This window comes from Micromys minutus, assembly GCF_963924665.1.
Source record: "Micromys minutus genome assembly, chromosome: X".
NCBI lineage: Eukaryota > Metazoa > Chordata > Mammalia > Rodentia > Muridae > Micromys > Micromys minutus.
This window is the reverse complement of record NC_137970.1, coordinates 126,547,127-126,567,561: the sequence shown is the minus strand read 5'-3', so window position 1 is coordinate 126,567,561 and position 20,435 is coordinate 126,547,127. Positions and strand designations below refer to the sequence as shown.

At 48.7% G+C, this 20,435-nt stretch overlaps 2 protein-coding genes across 4 annotated transcripts; one reads left to right on the top strand and one right to left on the bottom strand.

Moving 5' to 3' along the window:
• Positions 1–1,930: 1,930 nt before the first annotated feature.
• ARHGAP4 (Rho GTPase activating protein 4) lies at positions 1,931–15,990 on the top strand (the record flags this gene model as incomplete). Of its 3 annotated transcripts, none has more annotated exons than XM_080910473.1 (22): positions 1,931–1,997; positions 6,118–6,325; positions 6,404–6,566; positions 6,791–6,853; positions 7,143–7,346; positions 8,220–8,348; positions 8,458–8,679; positions 10,407–10,508; positions 10,675–10,866; positions 10,961–11,045; positions 11,272–11,299; positions 11,499–11,601; positions 12,571–12,631; positions 12,750–12,794; positions 12,875–13,009; positions 13,108–13,213; positions 13,304–13,537; positions 13,612–13,685; positions 13,767–13,950; positions 14,280–14,372; positions 14,687–14,786; positions 15,571–15,990. In XM_080910473.1, the coding sequence occupies 22 exons, from the start codon at positions 1,931–1,933 to the stop codon at positions 15,802–15,804; spliced, it is 2,832 nt and encodes a 943-aa protein (XP_080766599.1). In that variant the 3' UTR covers positions 15,805–15,990. The 3 variants fall into 3 exon arrangements, with proteins under 3 accessions (XP_080766599.1, XP_080766598.1, XP_080766600.1); XM_080910472.1 differs by having other exon boundaries at positions 12,717–12,794; XM_080910474.1 differs by lacking the exon at positions 6,791–6,853 and having other exon boundaries at positions 12,717–12,794.
• A 668-nt stretch (positions 15,991–16,658) lies between these two features.
• AVPR2 (arginine vasopressin receptor 2) lies at positions 16,659–18,271 on the bottom strand (the record flags this gene model as incomplete). The annotated part of the gene is made up of 3 exons (XM_080909576.1): positions 16,659–16,864; positions 17,004–17,888; positions 18,247–18,271. 3 exons carry the CDS (start codon positions 18,269–18,271, stop codon positions 16,659–16,661), a joined length of 1,116 nt encoding a protein of 371 aa, XP_080765702.1.
• Between the last annotated feature and the right edge of the window lie 2,164 nt (positions 18,272–20,435).

Sequence of the window (20,435 nt, the reverse complement as noted above, 5' to 3'; positions counted from 1 at the left end):
TTTAAGGCCAGCCTGATCTCCACAGTAGGTTCCAGGGCAGCCAGGCCCTGTCATATATAGTGAGACCTTGTCTACAAACAAAAGCAACAGGATCTAAAGGTACAGAAAGCAGTTTCACTTGTGGCTTCAGATACCAAGCAAGTGTCCTAAAAACAGCCAGTTGCTCAAGTTTTCTGTTTTGCTTTTCATCCAGTTTCTTTGCAAAAGGCTGAATTGGGCACGATTCGGGTTTCTAGAGTAAGCACTGAGTACATTTGAAGGACAGTTCAGTAGCCATTTCTTGTGTGCCTGAATCCTGGTCTGGCTGGTAGATGAGGGACTTTTAAGGATTAGTTAAGGATCACATAGAAAGGAAGAGAGGTAGAATGGGTTACTTTAATAAAGGCATCGGTGCCTGGTTTCTCTCAGTATAAGGAACTGTTAAAATATATGTCTTGATAAAGCAAGTTCATAAGAATGGATGTCCATCATGTTCTGTGCGAAGGATACAGGCTTGCTTACCTTGGTGGAAGATTCCAACATTGCTGCTTCTGAGACCAGCTTCTGGAAGTCTAGGACCTGGGCTTGTCAACATGTAGCTAGCTTCCAGACCATTTCTTCAAGGCTCTGACAGCATCTTAGAGAAGGGCTTTGGTATTAGAAGCAAATGGAGAACAAGAAAAAGACTAAACACAGTTGAAAGTCCAGAACAGTCTCCCTACCAAATCTCCTTGTCAGGCTCACATGCACTTTGATATTCATACATGCAAGTACAGGTCTGAACTCCCTTGTATTAGTACCTTCAAGCATGTTTCCTAAGTGTCTTGCCTATCACACAAGCTCCATATACCCCAGGGCTTTCTCTCCAATGATCTGAAGACAAGATGGTTTGTCACCTGCATCCTGCCTTCCTAATTGACTAGAAGAGCCTGGTGTGGTTATGTACACATGTAGTCCTAGTACTTGGGGCAGAGGCAGAAAGATTGCCTTGAGGCCAGCCTGGATAGTATAAAACCAGCCAGGGCTACAAAATGAAGCCTTGTGGATGAGACAAAATGAAACATGACAAATTGATTGATAGATCTTGCCCTATGGCTTAGAGTTGGTGAGGTTGAATGAAATCATCCTTGGATAAAGGAGGCAATAGGAGTTGTTCCCAGGCTGGTTCAAACCACCCCCCCCCCACCCGCACTGGTATAGGTTTCTACAGGTGCAAAATGGAAGGGAAAAGAGACAAAAAGAGTCTCTTCCGGCAGCAGGAAGTGGTAGCTACCTATGAGGAAATGAAGCTAGTTTTTTCCTTTGGGGCTGAGTAGAAGGGGAACTGTAGCTGAACCCTGCTCCCTCCCCCTGGGGATGGGGGCCCAGAGGGAACTCAGGCCTGCAGTCCTCTGAGGAACTTCTCATCCAGCGGTCTGAACTCCCTTCAACCTCACTCTGGGCTATGACTCCGGAAGGAGGGTGGCATCTGATATTCAGGAAGGCTGGGAAGGAAGTTCACCTATGAGCAGTCTTGAGCCTGGAGCAGCTATGGTGCCATTGTCCATTAGTATTGAGGGCCAGGGACCATAGTGGTGTGGTCTGACATTGGGGACCAGATAGGTTTCTGCAGATAATCAGGAACAGTAACCGGATGGTCTCCAGACATGTTGAGGTTCTCTTACGTTGCTGCTTTATATTGCCGCTTTGGGCTCAAGGTGATCTAAGTAGAGGGGCAACCTGCCTCAAGAGAGATGAGCCTGAGAAGGGGTGCCTAGTCTTTCAGAGGCCCACCGGGGCAGTGCCAGGTCCAAGTCACCCCGCCCCTCCCAGGACTGTGCTAGGGGCGGGGCTGGCGGGGCGGAACCTGTGGAGGGTGCTGGCCTTGGCGCCCCTGGTCCCTGTGCTCAGCGGTCTCGCCTGGCTTCCGCGTGGAAACGTCAGGACTCGAAGGCGCGATCTGCCCTCGGCCATGGCGGCACACGGGAAGTTGCGGCGGGAGAGGGGGCTGCAACCTGAGTATGAGGCACAGGTTAAAGGTGAGAGGGTGCTGTAGTCCTGGTTTACTGCGGAGACCCTGAGTGTCCGCAGCTGATCTCAGATACCCCTGGAGCGGGGTGGAGGAGGGAGCCCAAGACCTGCTCTTGGATCCTCTTTGGCTTCAACTGCCCGCCCATGCTCTCCCTCCCTTGGGTTGCCTGCTGCTCACTCAGGCAGCAATGACTGGTAGCCTGAGGGAAGGGCAGACTGAGAGGGTGGCTTTCTATCTGGAGTATAATGAGCCACCTTGACTTTGTTGGTAGCCTGACACCTCACTCTTAACACCACTAAAATCCAAGAATTCTTAGCACCTTCACCTCCCTTTGGCATTGGGTTAGCTTGCAGGTTTATGGTGACATCTTGCTTTTAACGCCACTAGAATCCATGAAATCTTTGCACCTTCACCTCCCTTTGTCACTGTGTTAGCTTGCATGTTTAGGGTGGTTGGCCTCGGGTTAGACTAGGAAACTAAATATAGGTTAGAGAAATTCAACTAACTAGGATGGCTTTACCACCTTAGGCTATTAGGCCTCTGGATTTGGGCAAACACTTCTAAGCAAATCACATGCAAATGAACCTGAGTTCTTAGCTGGCTGCTTCTTTTCTTCAGGGTGTGGTAGGTAAGTAACTCTACAGGAAAGGAGGCAGCAGGCAGCATCTACTCTTCCCCCCACCCCCACCCCCATTTCTTATTGCCTCCAGATATCTTGACTCCCTTACTACTTTCAAAGACTGTATTTTACCTATTATGAATACAAGTGCAGAGAAGCACAGTGACAATGGCTCACATGGGGTGGAATGAAATCACCCTGGGTGTTTTCCAACCTGTAGATGAAATTCCACTGTACTTATTTGGTGCAAGCAATTTATAACAAAGTGCACCTTGGTGATATGTTGCTGTTATAGTGAAAGTTTGACCCAGTCAGTCCTCCTCATCTTGGTGTCCAGAACCAGCTTGAGGTGATTGCAAAGGGTGAGCTAGCAGATGGTGACAATGATTCCATCCTACTTCCTCAAAATGTCCTGAAGCCCAAGGACTTTGAAATGTCTTCAGTCAGCAAACACAGGCCAGTTGCCACCAAGAGAAACTGGAAATTAGCCCTGGAATATCTTTAAAATGGCCCTTGCTCACTCAGGGTGTTCAGCTTTTGTGGTGGCTATTATTTCTCACCAACCTTAAGACAAACAAACAAACAAAAAACAAAAAAAAAAACTTCTTCCAATTATGCTGGAACGGGCAGTATCTTCACACTTTAATTTCTAAAAGGTCAGCATAATGGTGGTTTGAAGAACAAGTATTCTGCTCTACTGGTCAGCAGAAGTGAGAGTGAATGCCTAGCTCACAGGAAGTGCTAGAGGGGCCTGGGTCCCAGCTTTGCAATGCAAATATGCAGAATTTCTCACTTCTTTTTGTCAACTGTTTGTTTGGGTGGGTGGGTGGATGGGTGGGTACAATTGGAGCTCAGTAGAGCAGGAAAGTCTTAAACTCATGATCTTACTCTGGCTGGCCTGGAACTTGCAAAATCCTCTGCTTCAAACTTCCAGGGCTAGGATCATAAGCATGTGCCACCACACCCAGCTGTCACATCTTTTAAAAATACATCTGTTTTGCTGTGGACTCTGGAGATACCTTATTGTATAGGAGATAAGTAGTCCTTGCCCTTCTATGGTTCACAGGTCTGAGGAGAGAAAAATAGTAAACAACCCAGTGCACAGCTGATTTCATGTATGATGATAGCCACTACAAAGGACAACCAAGGTGCCAAGAGCACAGTGGGGCTAGACAGGAGCCAGAGCTAGCTTGGTTGGAGACCAGCATTCTTTGAGCTGAGATCTGGAAGCTCTGCCCTACTTCAACCTGGAGTCTTGGAACAGCTGTTTCTTGCCTTCTGTGGTCCTCAGATACAATTGGCTTGTAATCTATAGCTCTGACACCAGCTGGTGTGCATGTTCAGAACCAGAAGTGCTATTGCTATTACTGGAAAATACACACAATACTGTGGTCTGCTGATGTACTTAGGATTGTGCAGCTGTAATAGGTTCCTCCCTGAGTAGCAGGGGGACAGAACAGGTACTGCTACAAGGGAGGGTTTGCTAGATCCTCTTGGGACCCTACTTGAACTTAAATTACCATTCTTCAAAACCTGTTATTTTCATTTAGTGGAGATTCCCCTGATAGAAGTCAGCACCATTAGCACTCATCCTACTGAGTGATTGGCACAGCCCAACTTCAGAGACAGGAGACTGGTGGCCGTAACACTTGGTATCGTGGACTCTGTTTTGCATTGGTTTTGGTATTGGGAGTTTCCATACATACACACCAGCTTCCATCTGCCTAACTTGTCTCTTGGGGGAAATTTAGCAATTTCAGTGACCTGGTTAAAGGTGAGCCCTAAAACCCACCCCCAAGGTGGTATACCAGTGAGTGGTATAGAAGGCTGATGAGTGCATGTAGCTGGATCTGGAGCATTTGAACTCAAGAAAAGATGTCAGTACCACCATAGAGTGGAGTCTAAGAGCAGGAAGGGGACATACTGAGGAAGGAAATCAGAATGGGAGATGGGAGGTCTGGATAGGAGATACCTAACAAGGCTTTTCATCTCATAGCCCCGGGAAAGTCACTGTCAGGACAGAAGTCCACCCATTCTAATTTCTTTATAGTAGATTTTTTTTTTGAACAGCTACCCCTGGGACTTGCCTTTCAGACTGGCTCTCTAGTCCGAATGCCCACCATCTTTTCCTTAGACAAGTGAAATGTAGTAGCTGCTCCTTGTGCTCTATACAGTAGGTAAAGGGACCCTGAAAATGAAATGAGTTCACTCTTTGGCTTATATCTCCTTGGGCATCCAAATGAGAATCCTAGACCACAAACTTATGGTCATCTGCTCCCCTCCCAGATTTCTCCCCTTTGCTTTTTGTATACTTTTAAAAATATTTATTTATTTTCTGTATGAGTGCTCAATCTACATGTACACCTGCATGCTGGAAGAGGGCATTGCAACTTATTACAGATGGTTGTGAAGTACCATATGGTTTCTGGGAATTGAACTCAGGACTACTGGAAGGGGTGCTCTCTAGCCCCTTGTATTCTTTTTTAAAAGGCAGTGTTTTGTGTAGTACAGGATAACCTCTAACTCACAGTGTAGTCAAAGATGACCTTGAATTTTGATACTCTTACTTGTACTTCTTGAGTATTGGGATTGTAGTGCACCACTACACTTGGCCTGTGTGCCTATCTTATAAGTACCCATTGCTCCTGGGTATTCTACCATGGTTCTTTTCCTATGCTATCTGTCCCTAACTATGGTCCCAACTCCAGAGGAATATGGACTGTGTCTAGAATATGCCTAGAATGAAATAGATACAAAATCACCATTCCAGTAAATGAAGAAATCAAGTAGTGTCCTGTTCTGAGGATATAGCTGAAGACCTATTTGTTGATGTCCTGTTTACCAGAAGCCAAGACGGTGTGTGTCATGTATTCTATGTATTGGGGAGTGGGTTGTGGTGCTCATCTGGACCCTTGGTCTGGGGGAATGGGGACACAGTGGTGCTAGAGCTTGCAGGTTAGGCAGCTTTTGCTTTAGATATGGGTGAAGTAAGAAGTATTGCCAAATCAGGCCAGAGATAAGATGTCAAAAGCCCTGTGGTAGTGTGAGGCCACCAGCTATGACTCCCCTGTAGGACAGAGGGAAAAGTTCTGGGGTGGGTAACTGTCAGTGGAAACAATAGGCAGAAAACTTAGTCCAGCCCCTTCTGTCCCTTCACTTATCAACCTTGACCATGGACAGGTTTGACCTGGCCCAAAGTCTCTCCAGACTTGGTAGAATGCCACAGTAGTCCTTCCCCTGAACAGTTTCTTGTGTCTGTACAGAAGCCACAGTACAAAGTTTTCTGCATTAGGGCCCTTCCCAAGTGCACAGGAGCTTCTGAACTTGGGTACTTTGCTTCAGGGCACACTTTCTTCTGTTCTTAGTTCTAGTTTTTAGCTCAATTAGGTGCTAGGGAGCCTTTCGTATGAACAGGATGTCTGTCTGTCTCTGCTTCTCCTACTTCTTTCTGGTCTTGTTGGTTCACATCGCCCATGTCGGCCCACCCTGAATGGAGGTCCCCTTGCAGAGATGCGCTGGCAGTTGAGTGAGCAGCTTCATTGCCTGGACCTTCAGGGAGAGCTGCGGCGGGATTTGCTGCAGGAGCTAGCTGAATTCATGCGGCGCCGGGCAGAAGTAGAGCTGGAATATTCTCGGGGCCTGGACAAGTTGGCTGAACGCTTTACTAGCCGCAGTAGTCGCCTTGGGGGCAGCAGCCGGGAGCAGCAAAGCTTTCGGTAGGTACCACACTGGCAGTAGTGCCTTTGCAGGGCCTGAGACCTAGGCTCCTTGGTCTGAGTACTCCTCTGCTACAGGAAGGAGCCAACCCTCCTGTCACCCTTGCACTGCTGGGCTGTGCTGCTGGAACACACTCGGCAGCAGAGTCGGGAAAGTGCTTCCCTCAGTGAAGTGCTGGCTGGGCCCCTGGCACAGCGCCTGAGTCACATTGCTGAGGACGTGGGACGAATTGTTAAAAAGGTAGGGTCTGTGGAAGGCCTCAGAATCTAAACAAAAACAACAACAACAACAAAGCACATGGGGATCTATCTGGAGGCACTGGGGTTGAGAGGCATGGGAGGCCAAATGGAAATTGTAGCCTCAGATTGGCTCATACCAGTCTTGAGGTGGGATGAGTTATCACAGAATGGTGGGAGGCATTAAGTAGGGGTATGCTATGGTTACACATTTCCCTTCATCTCTAGAGTAAGGACCTGGTGCAGCAGCTGCAGGATGAGCTCCTGGAGGTGGTCTCAGAACTCCAGACAGTAAGCAGGACCTACTGTCTGCTGGCAACGGAAAGCAGGAACATCCCCAAGCCACTGCATCTCCCAGGCTCAAGAAAATTGATGTTCATGGGGGACCTGAGTCTTGAGTCTGGGGGGCAACAGTCATGGGCCCCTCTGTGCTCTGGAAACAGAGTAGTTAAATAACAACATACTTAGGTCAAATGTCCCAAGTCTCAGATCTGAATCTTGGGAGCCATAAGTGGGGCTGAGGGGGACTCTTCTTGGTCATGACCTTCATCAGGGCTACCTTGCCTGGGTCTCCCTGCAGACCAAGAAGACGTACCATGTATACCACTTGGAGAGCATGAATGCTGAGACTAAACTTCGGGAAGCTGAGAGGCAAGAGGAGAAGCGGTCAGGCAGAAGTGCCTTGCCTACCACCACTGCTGCCTCTGCCACTACCACTAACACCATCGAGACAGGGACCCACCGAAAGAGCTCTCTCAAGAAAGGAGGGCGGCTAGTGGAGAAGGTAGGCTTGGAAGGCCATGGGCCTCTGTCTCTGTCCATCTCTGATAGCACTGGCTCCTGGCCTTTGTCTTTACAATTGTTTGGCTATCTCTGGGGCAAAAAAGAGTAGGGGAAGATCCATAGACCTCCCGCAGGATTCTTCCTTCCTGGTCAGACCTGAAGGCTCTGGGATGTAGAAAAACAATGGCAGCATTAGGTTATAGATGTTTCAGTAGACCTGAAAAATGGGGAAAGACAACCACAGGGTCATAACAGATGATTCTATTACATCATGCTTCAAGCTTGTTGTCTCACAGACTCGCTGAAGCAGAGAACTATAGTACTCTAAGCCCAGAGAAATTTTTCCTGCTAGCTTCTAAGTTTTTAGGGCCACAAGAACTCAGGATGAGTGACTGGGTGCCATTCCTCAAGAAGAAGCATTCAAGGGGACCCCTTGGAAAGAATAGGGAGGCTCCATGCTAAGTGGGATTGAGGACAATGACTTTTGTTCAATGCCATCCCTTTGTGGAGCATAAGTGGCTTTCTCAAACATCCTCCTAGCTCTTATCTCCATCATGGGGTCTGCATATGAATGCCCTTTACTTAACCATCTGTTTCCATGTGACCTGATTCCACTTTGGAGAATGACTCAAACCATGGCTAGGGCAGTGGGTGGCAGGGAGGGGGATCAGTCAAGAGATCAAAAGTAGACAGTGAAGTGCTAAGGAATCAAGATAGATTATGGGGATTGGGTAGGAGACTGCACAGTCTGTGTGGCATGAGCTTAATACCTGTGGCACATTGGGTGTGCTTGTCTGCAAAGGGAATGAGGAAAAGTGGAGATAAGAGTGGTCTCTAAGTAGGTGACCCTGGTGTGCGTTGATATCTTGAACAGCGTCAGGCCAAATTCTTGGAGCATAAACTTAAGTGCACCAAGGCCCGAAATGAGTACCTGCTCAGCCTAGCCAGCGTTAATGCTGCCGTCAGCAACTACTACTTACACGATATCTTGGACCTCATGGATGTAAGTTTTGTGTGGGCAGTCAGGTGGGGCCATGGTATTGAAGCTTAAATGCTTGGAGTCTTTGACTCTGGCTCTGCGGCCACAACAGTGTTTGCTTGCTTCTTCCCAGTGCTGTGACACAGGTTTCCACTTGGCCCTGGAGCAGGCCCTCCGGAGCTACACAGCTGCTGAGAGCCGCACCCAAACCTCCCAGATACAAGGCTTAGGCAGCCTGGAAGAGGCTCTGGAGGCCTTGGATCCTCCAGGGGACAAGGCCAAGGTGCTTGAGGTTCATGCCATGGCCTTCTGTCCCCCTCTAAATTTTGACTACCAGCTCCATGAAGGTGATGAGGTGAGGGTCACTTTATTCCACCCGCCACTGCTGCTATCCTTAAGGACCAAGCATGATTTCAAAGGGTGTCATGGTATCTGGACTTCATGCTACTATGGGTCAGTCACGTAATTTACATTTCTCTAAAACAAAACAAACAAGAAATTTCAGGATGCTGAAAGTTCTTATTTCTCAGTCCTCCATTTCATAGCCTCTGGCCCATTACAACAGTTTCCTGTGGCAGCTCACTCAGGGGGCTGTCCTCAAACACAGTTCGACCACCACAACAGTCCAAATGATCACCATGACTGTCTATATACTATACATTGAAAACTGTTCTTAGCCATGTATGTTACCTTAGCACTGGAAAAACTAAGGCTGGAGTTTATCCTAAATTATCCTAAGTTTAATTCTAGCCTGGGCTACATAGTGAAGTCCCCTTAGACTTCTGTGTAAAACCCTGTCTACAAACAGACAAACTGACAACAGCAAAAAATTTTGTAACAAAAAGTTGGGAAGAAATACAGCATCATTTCTAATTACACATCTGTACTCATCCCAGGAGCTTTTAGGCTAGTCTTTCTCCTCTGATGTAAAAGTCCATGATACTTTGTCTTGGGGATCCATTTCCCCTCTTGGTGCTAATCAATGAGTGTACCTGTCTGCTTGAGGCTCTTGGGTTCCTTTGAAATCCTTCTCTTCTTTTTCCTCTCCACCCGCCCCCACACCTGCCTTGTACTTAGATCTCACAGATTGATTGATTCTCTAATTTCCTTCTGTTTTGCCTTTCCTGTTTCCCAATATTCTATTAAATATTTCTTTTTGGAATCTCTTCTCTTTGCTGAATTAAAAATAAATTTCCTGTTGGGCAGTGGAGGTTCATACTTTTAGTCCCAGCACTGGGAGGTACAGGCAGGCAGATCTTTGAGTGTAAGGCCAGCCTAGACTACTGAATAAGTTCCAGGACAGCCACGGAGAAACATAGAAATCCTGTCCTGAAAAATAAGTGTGTGTGTGCGCGTCTGTATGTGTGTGTCTGTGTGTGCATTTGTGTACAAGTGCCTACAAAAGTCAGAAGAGGGCGTTGGTTCTCTTGGAGGTAGATTACAAATGATTGTAAACTAGGAACAAAACTCTCTGTGTTCTTCTGCAAAAGGAGTAATCACTTTTAACCACTGGGCTATCTCTTCAGCCTCCACTATGTCTGTCCTCCCCAGTAGTGGCCTTATACAGCATTTGTCTTTGGCTCATTTTTTTCTTCCTTTCTCTTTTGGGAGGGGTGGGTGGGTGGAAGGCAGCAGGGCCTTTCTTTGTAGATTTGGCTTTCCTAGGACCTAGCTCTGTAGACAAGGCTGGCTTTGAACTTAGAAATACTCCTGCCTCTGCTTCTGCCTCCAAAGCACTGGGATTAAAGGCATGTGCCACCACTACCTGGCTTATTTTTTCATATGACATATATTTTACGCATTCCTTTGTATTGATATTGAGGCTTACTGAAGATATAAGTTATATCCTTAGCTGAAACTATAGTTCAATTGGTAGGGTACTTACCTAGCATGCTGGAATCGTTTAGTTCTATCCCTAGCACTTCATAAATCTAGCATGGTGGTGAATGTTTGTCATCCTAGCATTCAGGAGTTAGAGGCAAGCAACAGAGATGTGCCCTGTTTCCTTAGACCAATCCTTAGTGCCTTACCTGAGCTCTGTGCTCTGACATAGTCCTCAGTCCCTGGTATTATCTGTTACAGGTTTCTGAAATCCAGGTTGAGATGGAACTTCGGGATGAGATTTTGCCCAGAGCCCAAAACATCCAAAGTCGCCTGGACCAAAAGGCTATCGAGACAGAAGAGGCATGGATGGCTTAGCCTGGGATGAGGACTGGCTCTGAGGTTTTCTCTCAGCTTCAGCTGCCCTGAAAGTTCCTTCCTAACTGGCAATAGCTTTCCTCTTTCTGCAGATTTAAGCTTCTTTCCTCCGAATACTGTCTGACTTACTGCCTTGGCACTGTCCCCTCAGGTGAATAAGACACTGAAGGCAACACTTCAGGCTCTGCTAGAGGTGGTGGCATCAGAGGATGGAGATATACTGGACTCATTGCAGGCTAGCCCCTCCACTGAGTCCCTCAAGTCTACAAGCTCGGACCCAGGCACCAGACAGGCAGGCCGCAGACGGAACCAGCAGCAGGAAACAGAAACCTTCTATATTACGGTGGGACTGGATAGGCAGGACAGGGCCATAAAGGGCAGCACAGAGAAGGGGGGCTGAATTGAGGTTGAAATTAGGGGCTCTTTGGGTTTTCCAGAAGCTTCAGGAATATCTGAGTGGCCGGAGCATCCTTGCCAAGCTGCAGGCCAAGCATGAAAAGCTCCAGGAGGCCATACAACGAGGTGGGTCCTATTCTAGGCATACCCTCTCTGGGGCCCAAAGCTGCCCCTTCCTTGTCTCTCTGATCTAGCCCATATCCTTTCCTAACCAGCGAGGTTGTTTGGCATGCAGGAACTAATACAGCACAGGTCATTGGATTATCCTGAGTTTCCAGTCTAAGCCTCTTTTCTCTGGGGTTTATTGAAGCTTTCTAGCCTAAGAGACAAGCCAATATTTTCTCCTTTCCAGGTAACAAGGAAGAGCAAGAGACATCTCGGTGAGTCCTACATGGGATGCTGGCCTATTCACCAGTCTCCAACTCCCCTATTCTTGTTGCACAACTCTAATTCTACTGCCAGGGTGCTGGCCCTAACATCCCTATTTGTCCAGGAAGTTCAGGGCTTGTGGCATGGGATAGGGATGGAGAGACTGTTCCATGGCTTGTTCCCTTAAAAGGCAGTTCCCATTTTTCTCAGGACCCAATGCAGAGAGAGAAAATTCCACAAGAGCCACCATCCCCGTCCTAGATCCCAGTATAACCAGAGACTTTTTGGAGGTGATCTGGAGAAGTTTATCCAGGTACTTGCTTTGCCCTACACTCCAGCTCATTAGAGACCATTCCTGTCCCTTCTAGTCTTTCTCCAGCTTTGGTGGCTCAAGCAATTGCCTAATCTCAATGTTCTCTAGTCCCAACCTTCCTGAGTGGAGCTCAAGTGTTCCTTTCTGTGCAGACCTTCCTGAGGTCTCCCTGTGCTTCTTAGTGGCCTCTACCAATTAAAAGGAACTCTGTTTGCTTCTTATTGTTGTTTGTCTTTGCTTCTTGTTTTCTGAGACAAAGTCTCACTCTGTAGACCAATCTGCTCTCAAACTCAGAAATCAGCCTGCCTCTGTCTCCCAAGTGCTGGGATTAAAGGGTAGGCCCTTCATATCCAGCTTTAAAGGAAACACTTAAGGAACTCAGAAAACCTGGGGCATTTTTAAGGATGAGATGTTGACAGTTCTCCCCTGTCATTAGAATCAGCACAAGATGCTTATAGGTCATACTTCTGGCCCTAATTTTGTCAATTCTAAACATCAAAAAGAAAAATAAAATGAATGTAGCAGAGATCCAAAAGAACTATGTTTTTGTGGTGTAGCCTGTAATCCTAGCACTTAGGGGATCAAGGCTAGCCTCCACTACATAGCAAGTTTTAGGCTAACCTTGGATTAATGAGGGGAGAGGCTATCTCAAAGGGAAGGAAGAAAAAAAATACAGTGTCATTTGCAAATGTGTCATGTGCCTAGAACATTCATAAGAATCAGACATTTAAATGAACAAATATAAGATTTGCAGTGCCCTTTGAAGGTCAACATCTGGATTTTGATTACCTTATCACACTTGTAATGATTTGCACATAAATGGTAAAATGCTGTGTCAATGGCACCAGCAAATCAGTTTCTTTACTGAGATTCCAATAAACTTCACTGTAACACTATTAGGACAAAGGTGATAGAGTGATCAGGGGTCTTGCTATATCCTAGTGAAATAAATAGGTTGTTTGTCCCCAGAGCTCAGGCCAACCTGTGCCCCTTGTGGTGGAGAGCTGTATTCGTTTCATTAACCTGAATGGTAAGTGTGACTTATCTTCTGCCATGCTGGCAGTGGGTATTTGTGGAAGAAGGGATTCTGCCAGTCAGCTCCTTGTCCTCCACAGGCCTGCAACATGAAGGCATCTTTCGGGTATCAGGTGCCCAGGCCCGGATCTTGGAGATCCGAGATGCCTTTGAAAGAGGTGAGGACTGATGGACAAATGTGGCAATGACTTTAGTAGATATAAGTTACCTTCTTATTTTAGCATGTTATCTTCCACAGGGGAGGACCCTTTGGTGGAAGGCTGTACTGCCCATGACCTAGATTCAGTGGCTGGGGTACTAAAGCTGTACTTCCGGAGCCTGGAGCCCCCACTCTTCCCCTTGGACATGTTTAATGAGTTGCTGGCTTCAGCAGGTAAGCTCTGAGGCAAGATAGGCAGGAGAGCCACCCACCCCTTGTGCTATTGGCTACAGCTTTACTCTGTCTGCTCTCTTGGGCTGCCTTGGCCACAGAACTGGAAGTCATGGGTGAGCGGGTAGAGCTTGTGAGCCATCTGCTATCCAGACTTCCCAGACCTGTGCTAGTGGTCTTGCGATATCTCTTCACCTTCCTCAACCAGTGAGTACTTCTGGGGAGCCAGTTGGTTGTTGGGGTTGGAGGGGTCATTAGTACTGGAGCTCCCTGCCTGTGATCTGCATGTTTCCCCAGCCTGGCCCAGTACAGCGATGAGAACATGATGGATTCCTACAACCTGGCTGTATGTTTTGGGCCCACACTGTTGCCTGTGCCTGCTGGGCAGGACCTAGTAGCCTTGCAGGGCCGAGTGAACCAGCTGGTCCAGACCCTTATCCTGCAACCAGCATGGGTTTTCCCACCCCAAACCATGCTGCCAGGCCCCATCTATGAGAAGTGCATGGCACCACCTTCTGCCAGCTGCCTGGGGTATGCTTGGGGGCTTCTTGGGGGAGAGGGAGTCTAATGGAGACAAGTCTGCCTTACTCTGCTTGAAACATCAGGGATGGCCAGTTGGAGAGCCTTGTTGGGGAGCCAGAGCTGGAATTGAAAGCTGGGACCACAGCTCAGGAGGATGGTGAGAAAGGAGCAGGGAAACTATCCCATCTTCTTCCTGTGTACCCACTCTACCCTCAGCCAGACCCTCTCTTCCCCATAGACCCAGAGGGAGTTGTAGAGGCTGTGGCCTGCTTTGCCTACACTGGCCGCACAGCCCAGGAGCTAACATTCCAGCGAGGGGATGTGCTGAGATTGTATGCTCGAGCATCAAGTGACTGGTGGCGAGGGGAGCATGCTGGTGTGCGGGGCCTCATTCCTCATAAGTACATCACACTTTCTGAGGGGTGAGTGAGCTATAGCCCTAAGGAGGATTCCATTGTATCTGCCTTGGGTCTCCTGGGCTGTGGTATTCATGGTTACTTTTTAGCTCTTACTGAGCATAGATCTCAGGCTTTCTTCTTCTTTTTGGAAGTAGCTGCTGTCATTCAGACATCTCAAACAGGACTTGTTATAACCCAGGTTATTGCCCTCCCCAACCCCAAGCCAGAGTCTATGAGCCTTAGTTGGGCCCAAGAACAATCATTTTCAACTCCTTTGATTGAGGCTGGGGCCATTGACCTCCAAGCTCCAGCCAGGAAGGAGTCCAAAGTAAGCCAGTCTTTTCCTTGCCCAGGGATGAGAAGCAGATGGCTGGTTCAGGACTACAGGCCATAGGGGAATCTGTGAGTCATCCAGAAAGCTTCCTGACCTTGGAGTTTACCAACCGGTAAGCAGGTCTTTGGGAAGACCCCTCAGATGGTTCTACTTGTCTTGTGTGCTGTTAAAAGCAGCAGGCATGGTGGGCCAGAGGCTACCTACACTGTTAATCTTGAGGGTATAGGCTCAGGCTTTGGCCACATGGAATTTGTGGAGTTGTTGTATAAAGGTCACTAAGTGTAAATAGAACAGAGTTAGCCTTTTTGTGAGTTTGGGGATAATGGAGGCTCATCTCTTTCCTTGACTATACCTAAGATGGGCACTGCCAGCTTAGGGAAAAGATATGTCAGGGTCAATGCCAATCTTCTTATCTCTGCCTTGTAGGCTGGAACTAGGTACCCCACCTGAGACTTTGGGCCCCTCTGGGCACAGACGACACTGTTTGGTTCCTACCTCCCCTGAGCAACATGTGGAAGTGGATAAGGTAAACTCCAGGACTGGCTATGGGGCCAGCAGGGGGCGCCTCTTCTACATGTTCTCTACCCTCCCCAATGTGAGGCTAAATGCTACTACTCTCCTTGGTCCCAGTCCAAGAGTAACTGTTAACAGACATGCAAGTCAAGTTACAATTTAGGAAGGAACATGGGGACAAGGGGAAAGAGACAGGGTAGCAGGGACAGGGGTAGGGGCAAAGAGGCAGAGATGAGAGGGCAGAACATAAAAAGCCCATCAGTGGTATGGGACTCACATTCTTGAGCTAGAGAGAAGCCAGACTATTTAGGCTGATATGGACCAGGAGCTTCAGGGAAAACTTCAGTTACTAAGTCTTAGGAAAAAGTGGTCTCACTCCTAGGCTGAAGGACCTTAGGGCAGGCTGATAAACACACAGGAGCTAAATAAAGCCTGGCATCTGGAAGACGCAAAGGAAGACACTGACCCAGGAGTCCCCTGTATGTTTACAGCCTCAGAGGCCATGGATGGAAGCTGTGATATCAGCCAGAGAAAAAGTAGGAGTGGGAAAAGGGAGGACCCAGGGCTCAAAGCTGTCCCGAACCTCCCGGAACAAGATCAAGAAGTTACTATCCCATACGCAACTGAAAGTGACAAGAAGAAGGAAGCTGGAATGGAGTGGGGAAGGTGGTCTGGAGTCTCAACTAGACCCTCCCATGACCTGGGGGCAGGGACTGGCCTGGACAGTGTGGCAGCCAAGGCCTTAGTTTTGGGATTAGCAGAAACTCACTGGGCATTCTGTTTTTCCTTTCTGCTAGGCTGTGGCACAGAACATGGATTCTGTGTTTAAGGAGCTCTTGGGAAAGGCTGCTGTCCGCCAGGGCCATGTGCTAGCATCTACAGCCTCCCCCAGTCTAAGAACTCGAAACCTGAAGCCCCTGGCCTGCAGCAACTTCAGCAAAAACAAAGTCTTCTCCTGGGGACCTGGGGCTCCAGTTTCCCCTTCAGCCTCCCATCCCCAGGGTCCAGATTCAACTCAAAAGCCAGTCTGAGGCAGCTTACCTCCAGCAGCCACCAGCAAGCCCACGATTCCACCTAGGCCTATCGTCTCACCTTAGCCCTGTTCTAGGTCTTTTGGAAGGTAGCAAAGGAAGAAGGCTGGAGACAAGCCCCTCTTATGCCTTTGCTTGGAAGCCTTGGGCTGTGGCTGTGGAAAATGGAAATGGCAGTAATTCATAAAGAACCGTGTGCTAGTTGCTGTTGTAATAGTCTATGCTGTTTAGAAGGGCTGAACAGGTAGGGTGCAGGGCAACTTCCAGAGCCTGCGCTGCTATAGGCCAGATACCAAGACAGAAGGTTGACATGGAACTGTTTATGTTTACCTGGGGACCTACTCTGAAAAATGCAGTTTTGGTTGCTTATATCATGGGTTCCTGACTATAGGTATATCTGTGGGTATGAGGATCTTTGTTTTCAGCTTCTATGCCCACCATATACCTAGTCCAAGGAAACTTTTTGCATGTGGAAAATGAACTGCAACTTTTATTAGGGAGACAGAAGGGAGGAATGACAGGAAGGTCTACTAGTCCTATCCTGGTCCTTCTTCCAGCTCCCTGGGAGTCTTCCTTACCTGCAGAATACTTGCCAGGGTAGGAAGCACAAGCACCTCTGTTGCCTGTTCTCCTCCCAGACCTTGAGGCATCTGTCCCAGTTGCTTCCCATGTCTGGCAATAAAGGAGCTAACCTTAGGGTTTCTTTGTAGCCCTGGAACATTCCTTCTGGGAACAGTGACACCTAGGGAGGACCAAGGATAACCAAGGTACCGTTCTTGGTACTCTTAGGGCCAACCCTAGACAGTCAGCTGAGCTAAAGGGATTTCTTTTAGTAGAAAGAGCCCAGTAGCTACTCAGGAGGGTGTATCCTTTGTCAGAGAGGAGCTGGCTGTGGCACAGGACTCATCTTGAGGACCCAGGCTGTGAGTGGTGTGCCTCTGAGCACAGCAAAGCAGGCTACGCAACTCCGAGGAGACACTGCTACTGAAGGAAGCATAGATCCAGGGGTTGGTACAGCTGTTAAGGCTAGCCAGCAGCATGAGCAACACAAAGGGGGGTCCTATGAAGAAGAGAATCCAGGCTGGAGTCAGAGTGTCCCTTGCTTACACTAGCAAGCCACAGGGACACTACATGCATAAAGGTAGCAAGTGTTGGGCAAGCCCCTTACCTCCCCCACCCCCAGCCTTAGTCACACCCACTTTCCAGGGGAGCTTCTGGATCCCACGCTGCCCACAGCTGCACAAGGAAGAAGGGTGCCCAGCATAGCACGTAGACAATCACAATCACCAGGGTCATCCTCACGGTCTTGGCCATGGCTGCTGATACGTGGGCTCCCTCGCTGGGACTTCCTATCCGGTGCCCTCTGCGGCGCCTCCCTACCCTCTCAGATGACCCTGGTACCAGACTGGCATGTATCTCCCGGAAGATAAGAACCTGGCAGGCAGCAATGCCTAGGGCAGGTGCCACAAATACCATCAAGGCAATCCAGGTGACATAGGCACGAAGGCCCCATGGCTCTGCAAATCGGGCCCAGCAATCAAACACCCCACTGCCATTTCCGACATCACGTTGAGCAAAGATGAAGAGTTGAGGCAGGCTGAGAAGGAGTGAGAAGGCCCAGGCCACCAGCACTGGCCTGTTCCAGCGAGCCCCACCTCCGTGGCGGTATGCCAGCATAGGGCGGCAGATGGCGCGGTGGCGGTCTAGCGTCATGGCCAGGATCATGTAGGAGGAGGCATACATGCCCACCATCTGCAGGTACTTGACAGCCCGACACAGGGCATCAGGGCCATGGAAGCGGTCAGTGGCATCCCAAGCCAGCTGGGGCAGTACTTGAAACAGAGCCACAGCCAGGTCAGCTAGGCACAAATGACTGATGAAGACATGCATGGGTGCCCAGCGTCCACGCCGGCCCCGTCGAATTAGGGCCCCCAGCACTAGGCCATTGCTCAAGGCCACAGCCACAAAAATTGTAGATAGCAGGGCCAGTTCAGCCCGGACTAGCAGCGGGTCTCGGTCATCCAGTAGCTCCTCCTGGCTTCTGTTGCTGGGAGAGCTAGGGGGTGAAAGGGGGCCAGGCACAGCTGGGCAAGGGTGAGGGGACAAGGGACAAGTTAGTGGGGGTACTTTGTAGGCTCCCCAGAATGAGGAAGTTCCAATACCAGGGATGGTGTGGCCTCTGCAGCTGGCACCTTGAACCCCTTGTCAATCTTACTGCCTATTTCCTGGTTCCCAACAGAGGGGTCTCCTAAGGAAGTGTATGGTTTGGAAGGCAAGTAGTACTTGCCCTTCAACTAACCCCTCCTGACAGCCCACCAGTTCACAAGAAAGGGAAATAGGTCTTTATAAAAAGGGCCTTCTCAGCTTCATCAAATCCACCTAGCCCACCTGGCTCACCCAAGTGAAGGGTGTCAGGAGCACAGTTGCTGGAACCTTACTTACCGGACATGGTAGACATCAGGAGCATGGTGGGATGGCTGATGACCTGCACACCTGTCACGGGGAGTGCGGGGGAGAAGCCAACTCAGTCTCCACTCAAGGGGCCAGCCTCACTGTCCAGGGTCACTACACCAGATAGAGTTGCCAGGAGGCAAGTGCCTTTCTGTACTTGTGTTCACAGGATGACTGTCTAGCCTGTATTTAAGCCTAGGTAGGGAATATAAAGACCAGTCAGATAGAACAAACACACAAAGCCCAGTTTCGTCCCAGTAGCTCACAAGAGCCAGACTGGTGATTAGGGATCAGAGGTAAACATTCAGGTCCCCCCTGTCTAGACAGCCTCTTAGATAGACCACCATCTGGGGGATAAAGATGGGGCAAGACAGACCAAGTGTGCTTCTCAAAGCTCTTTTGTAGCCCCTTACCTGCTTCAGCTCCTGAGCTTCTGGGCACTTGGGCAGCAGCGTGAAGGTGGCCCAGCGCTCAGATCTGCTCTCCATTGTCGGCCCCGCCCCAACCCAGCCTCAGGGAATGACCTGCACAGGAGACTTCCCCCCCTCCTTTCCCTCATGCGCCACCCCTAGCCTTGCACCTCCCCTGGCCTCCTTCCTTCATCCACCAGGAAGTAATTTCCTTTCCTGCCTCAAGCGTCTTTGGTCAGTCCCCAGGACCACCCCCCTCAAGCCCAGTCCCAAGATTAATTCAGCAGCAACTTTCATCCTGCCTTCTCCTATTCCATAGGCCCACCTTTCTAGAACATGTGGTGTGGCAGTGCTATGAGAAGCTATTTAATGCAGCACCTCATCTCCTAAGTGGGAAACTGAGACTGGAAATGAATGGCTGGACCTGACCCAGAATCACTACTTTTTCATGGCAAATCCTTACCTCCCTTATCCAAGCTATGTTCCTTTTTTTGTCTTTGTCCCCTGGCAATGAATGGTGAACAATCTGGAGATGGTAGAACCTCTCAGGTCCATTTGAGCCTCTTCTCAATTAAGATTGACTACCCAGAGATGAAGGACATGAAGGGAAGGGGTAGGATGGGGTCTAAGCCAGGGTAAATGTGTCCCTTTGTGATCTAGCTTTCTCCCCCAGGGACCTGTAGGACCCAGGAACACCCCCACCCTCTTTCTTATACCCTACCCACAATTATTTGCCCCAGGAGGAAAGCTTTCAGACTGACCTCAAGTATGCTTACCTGCCTTACCCCCTTCATACACACATACATGTTTCACACAACATGAAGACTCAATACATTTGTGCACTAACAGTAAGCCTAGGGGTCCAAGTTTCCATGTGAAAGAACCTGAGAGTAGAGAGCTTAAGGACCCAGATGTCTAGGTCTCTCTCTCCCACACACTCCCGATTCCTGCCATCTGTAACTCACCCCAGCTCATTTTCCTTTTATGGCTCCCTTACTGTTCAAGTTAGTTCCATTCAGTCCCAGGCTGTGTACCCTGCTCACCCTCTAAAGGCCAAGTTTCTTTTCTCCCTGTTTTCTCCTCTTGACCTGCAAGGATAGCAACTAAAACAACACTACCATGGACCAGGACCAAGGATCTTGCCAATAGTCAAGGTCTCTTACTGCCCAGAGAGTCTGGTGGGGCTCCAACCCCTCCCAGCCCCTTGGGGTAGAACAGACATGGGGTAGATGCCTTTTTAAGAGGCATGGAATAATGCATGCCTCACCCCATCCTTGTACATACACACCATGTAGCTCAGACCTCCACATCCCATATATGCTACACAGAGGTACACATCACCCAATATACACTGTACATATAGACACCGTCACACACACACATATATATATTGCTTTTGGGGAGATTCTTTGCGTTTTTCTGTTTTTAAGATAAGGTCTCCTGGTAAGCCTAGAACTCCCTAAGTAAATTAAACTGGCCTCAAACTTGCATGGACTCTGTTTCCCAAGTGCTGGGATTACAGGCATGTAGCAACATGCTTTACTTTTGTTTTGTTTTGTTTGTTTTTGAGACAGGGTCTCTTTATATAGCCCTGGTTTTCCTAAAACTCACTGTTTAGACCAGGCTGGTCTTGACCTCACAGACCTCCATCTGCTTCTACCTCCCAAGTGTTATAGGCACTAATTATATCCATCTGTTTCTACCTCTCAGGCATTATACACATACACCACCATGCCTTGTTCTTTTGTGTTTGTTTGCTTGTTTGTTGAG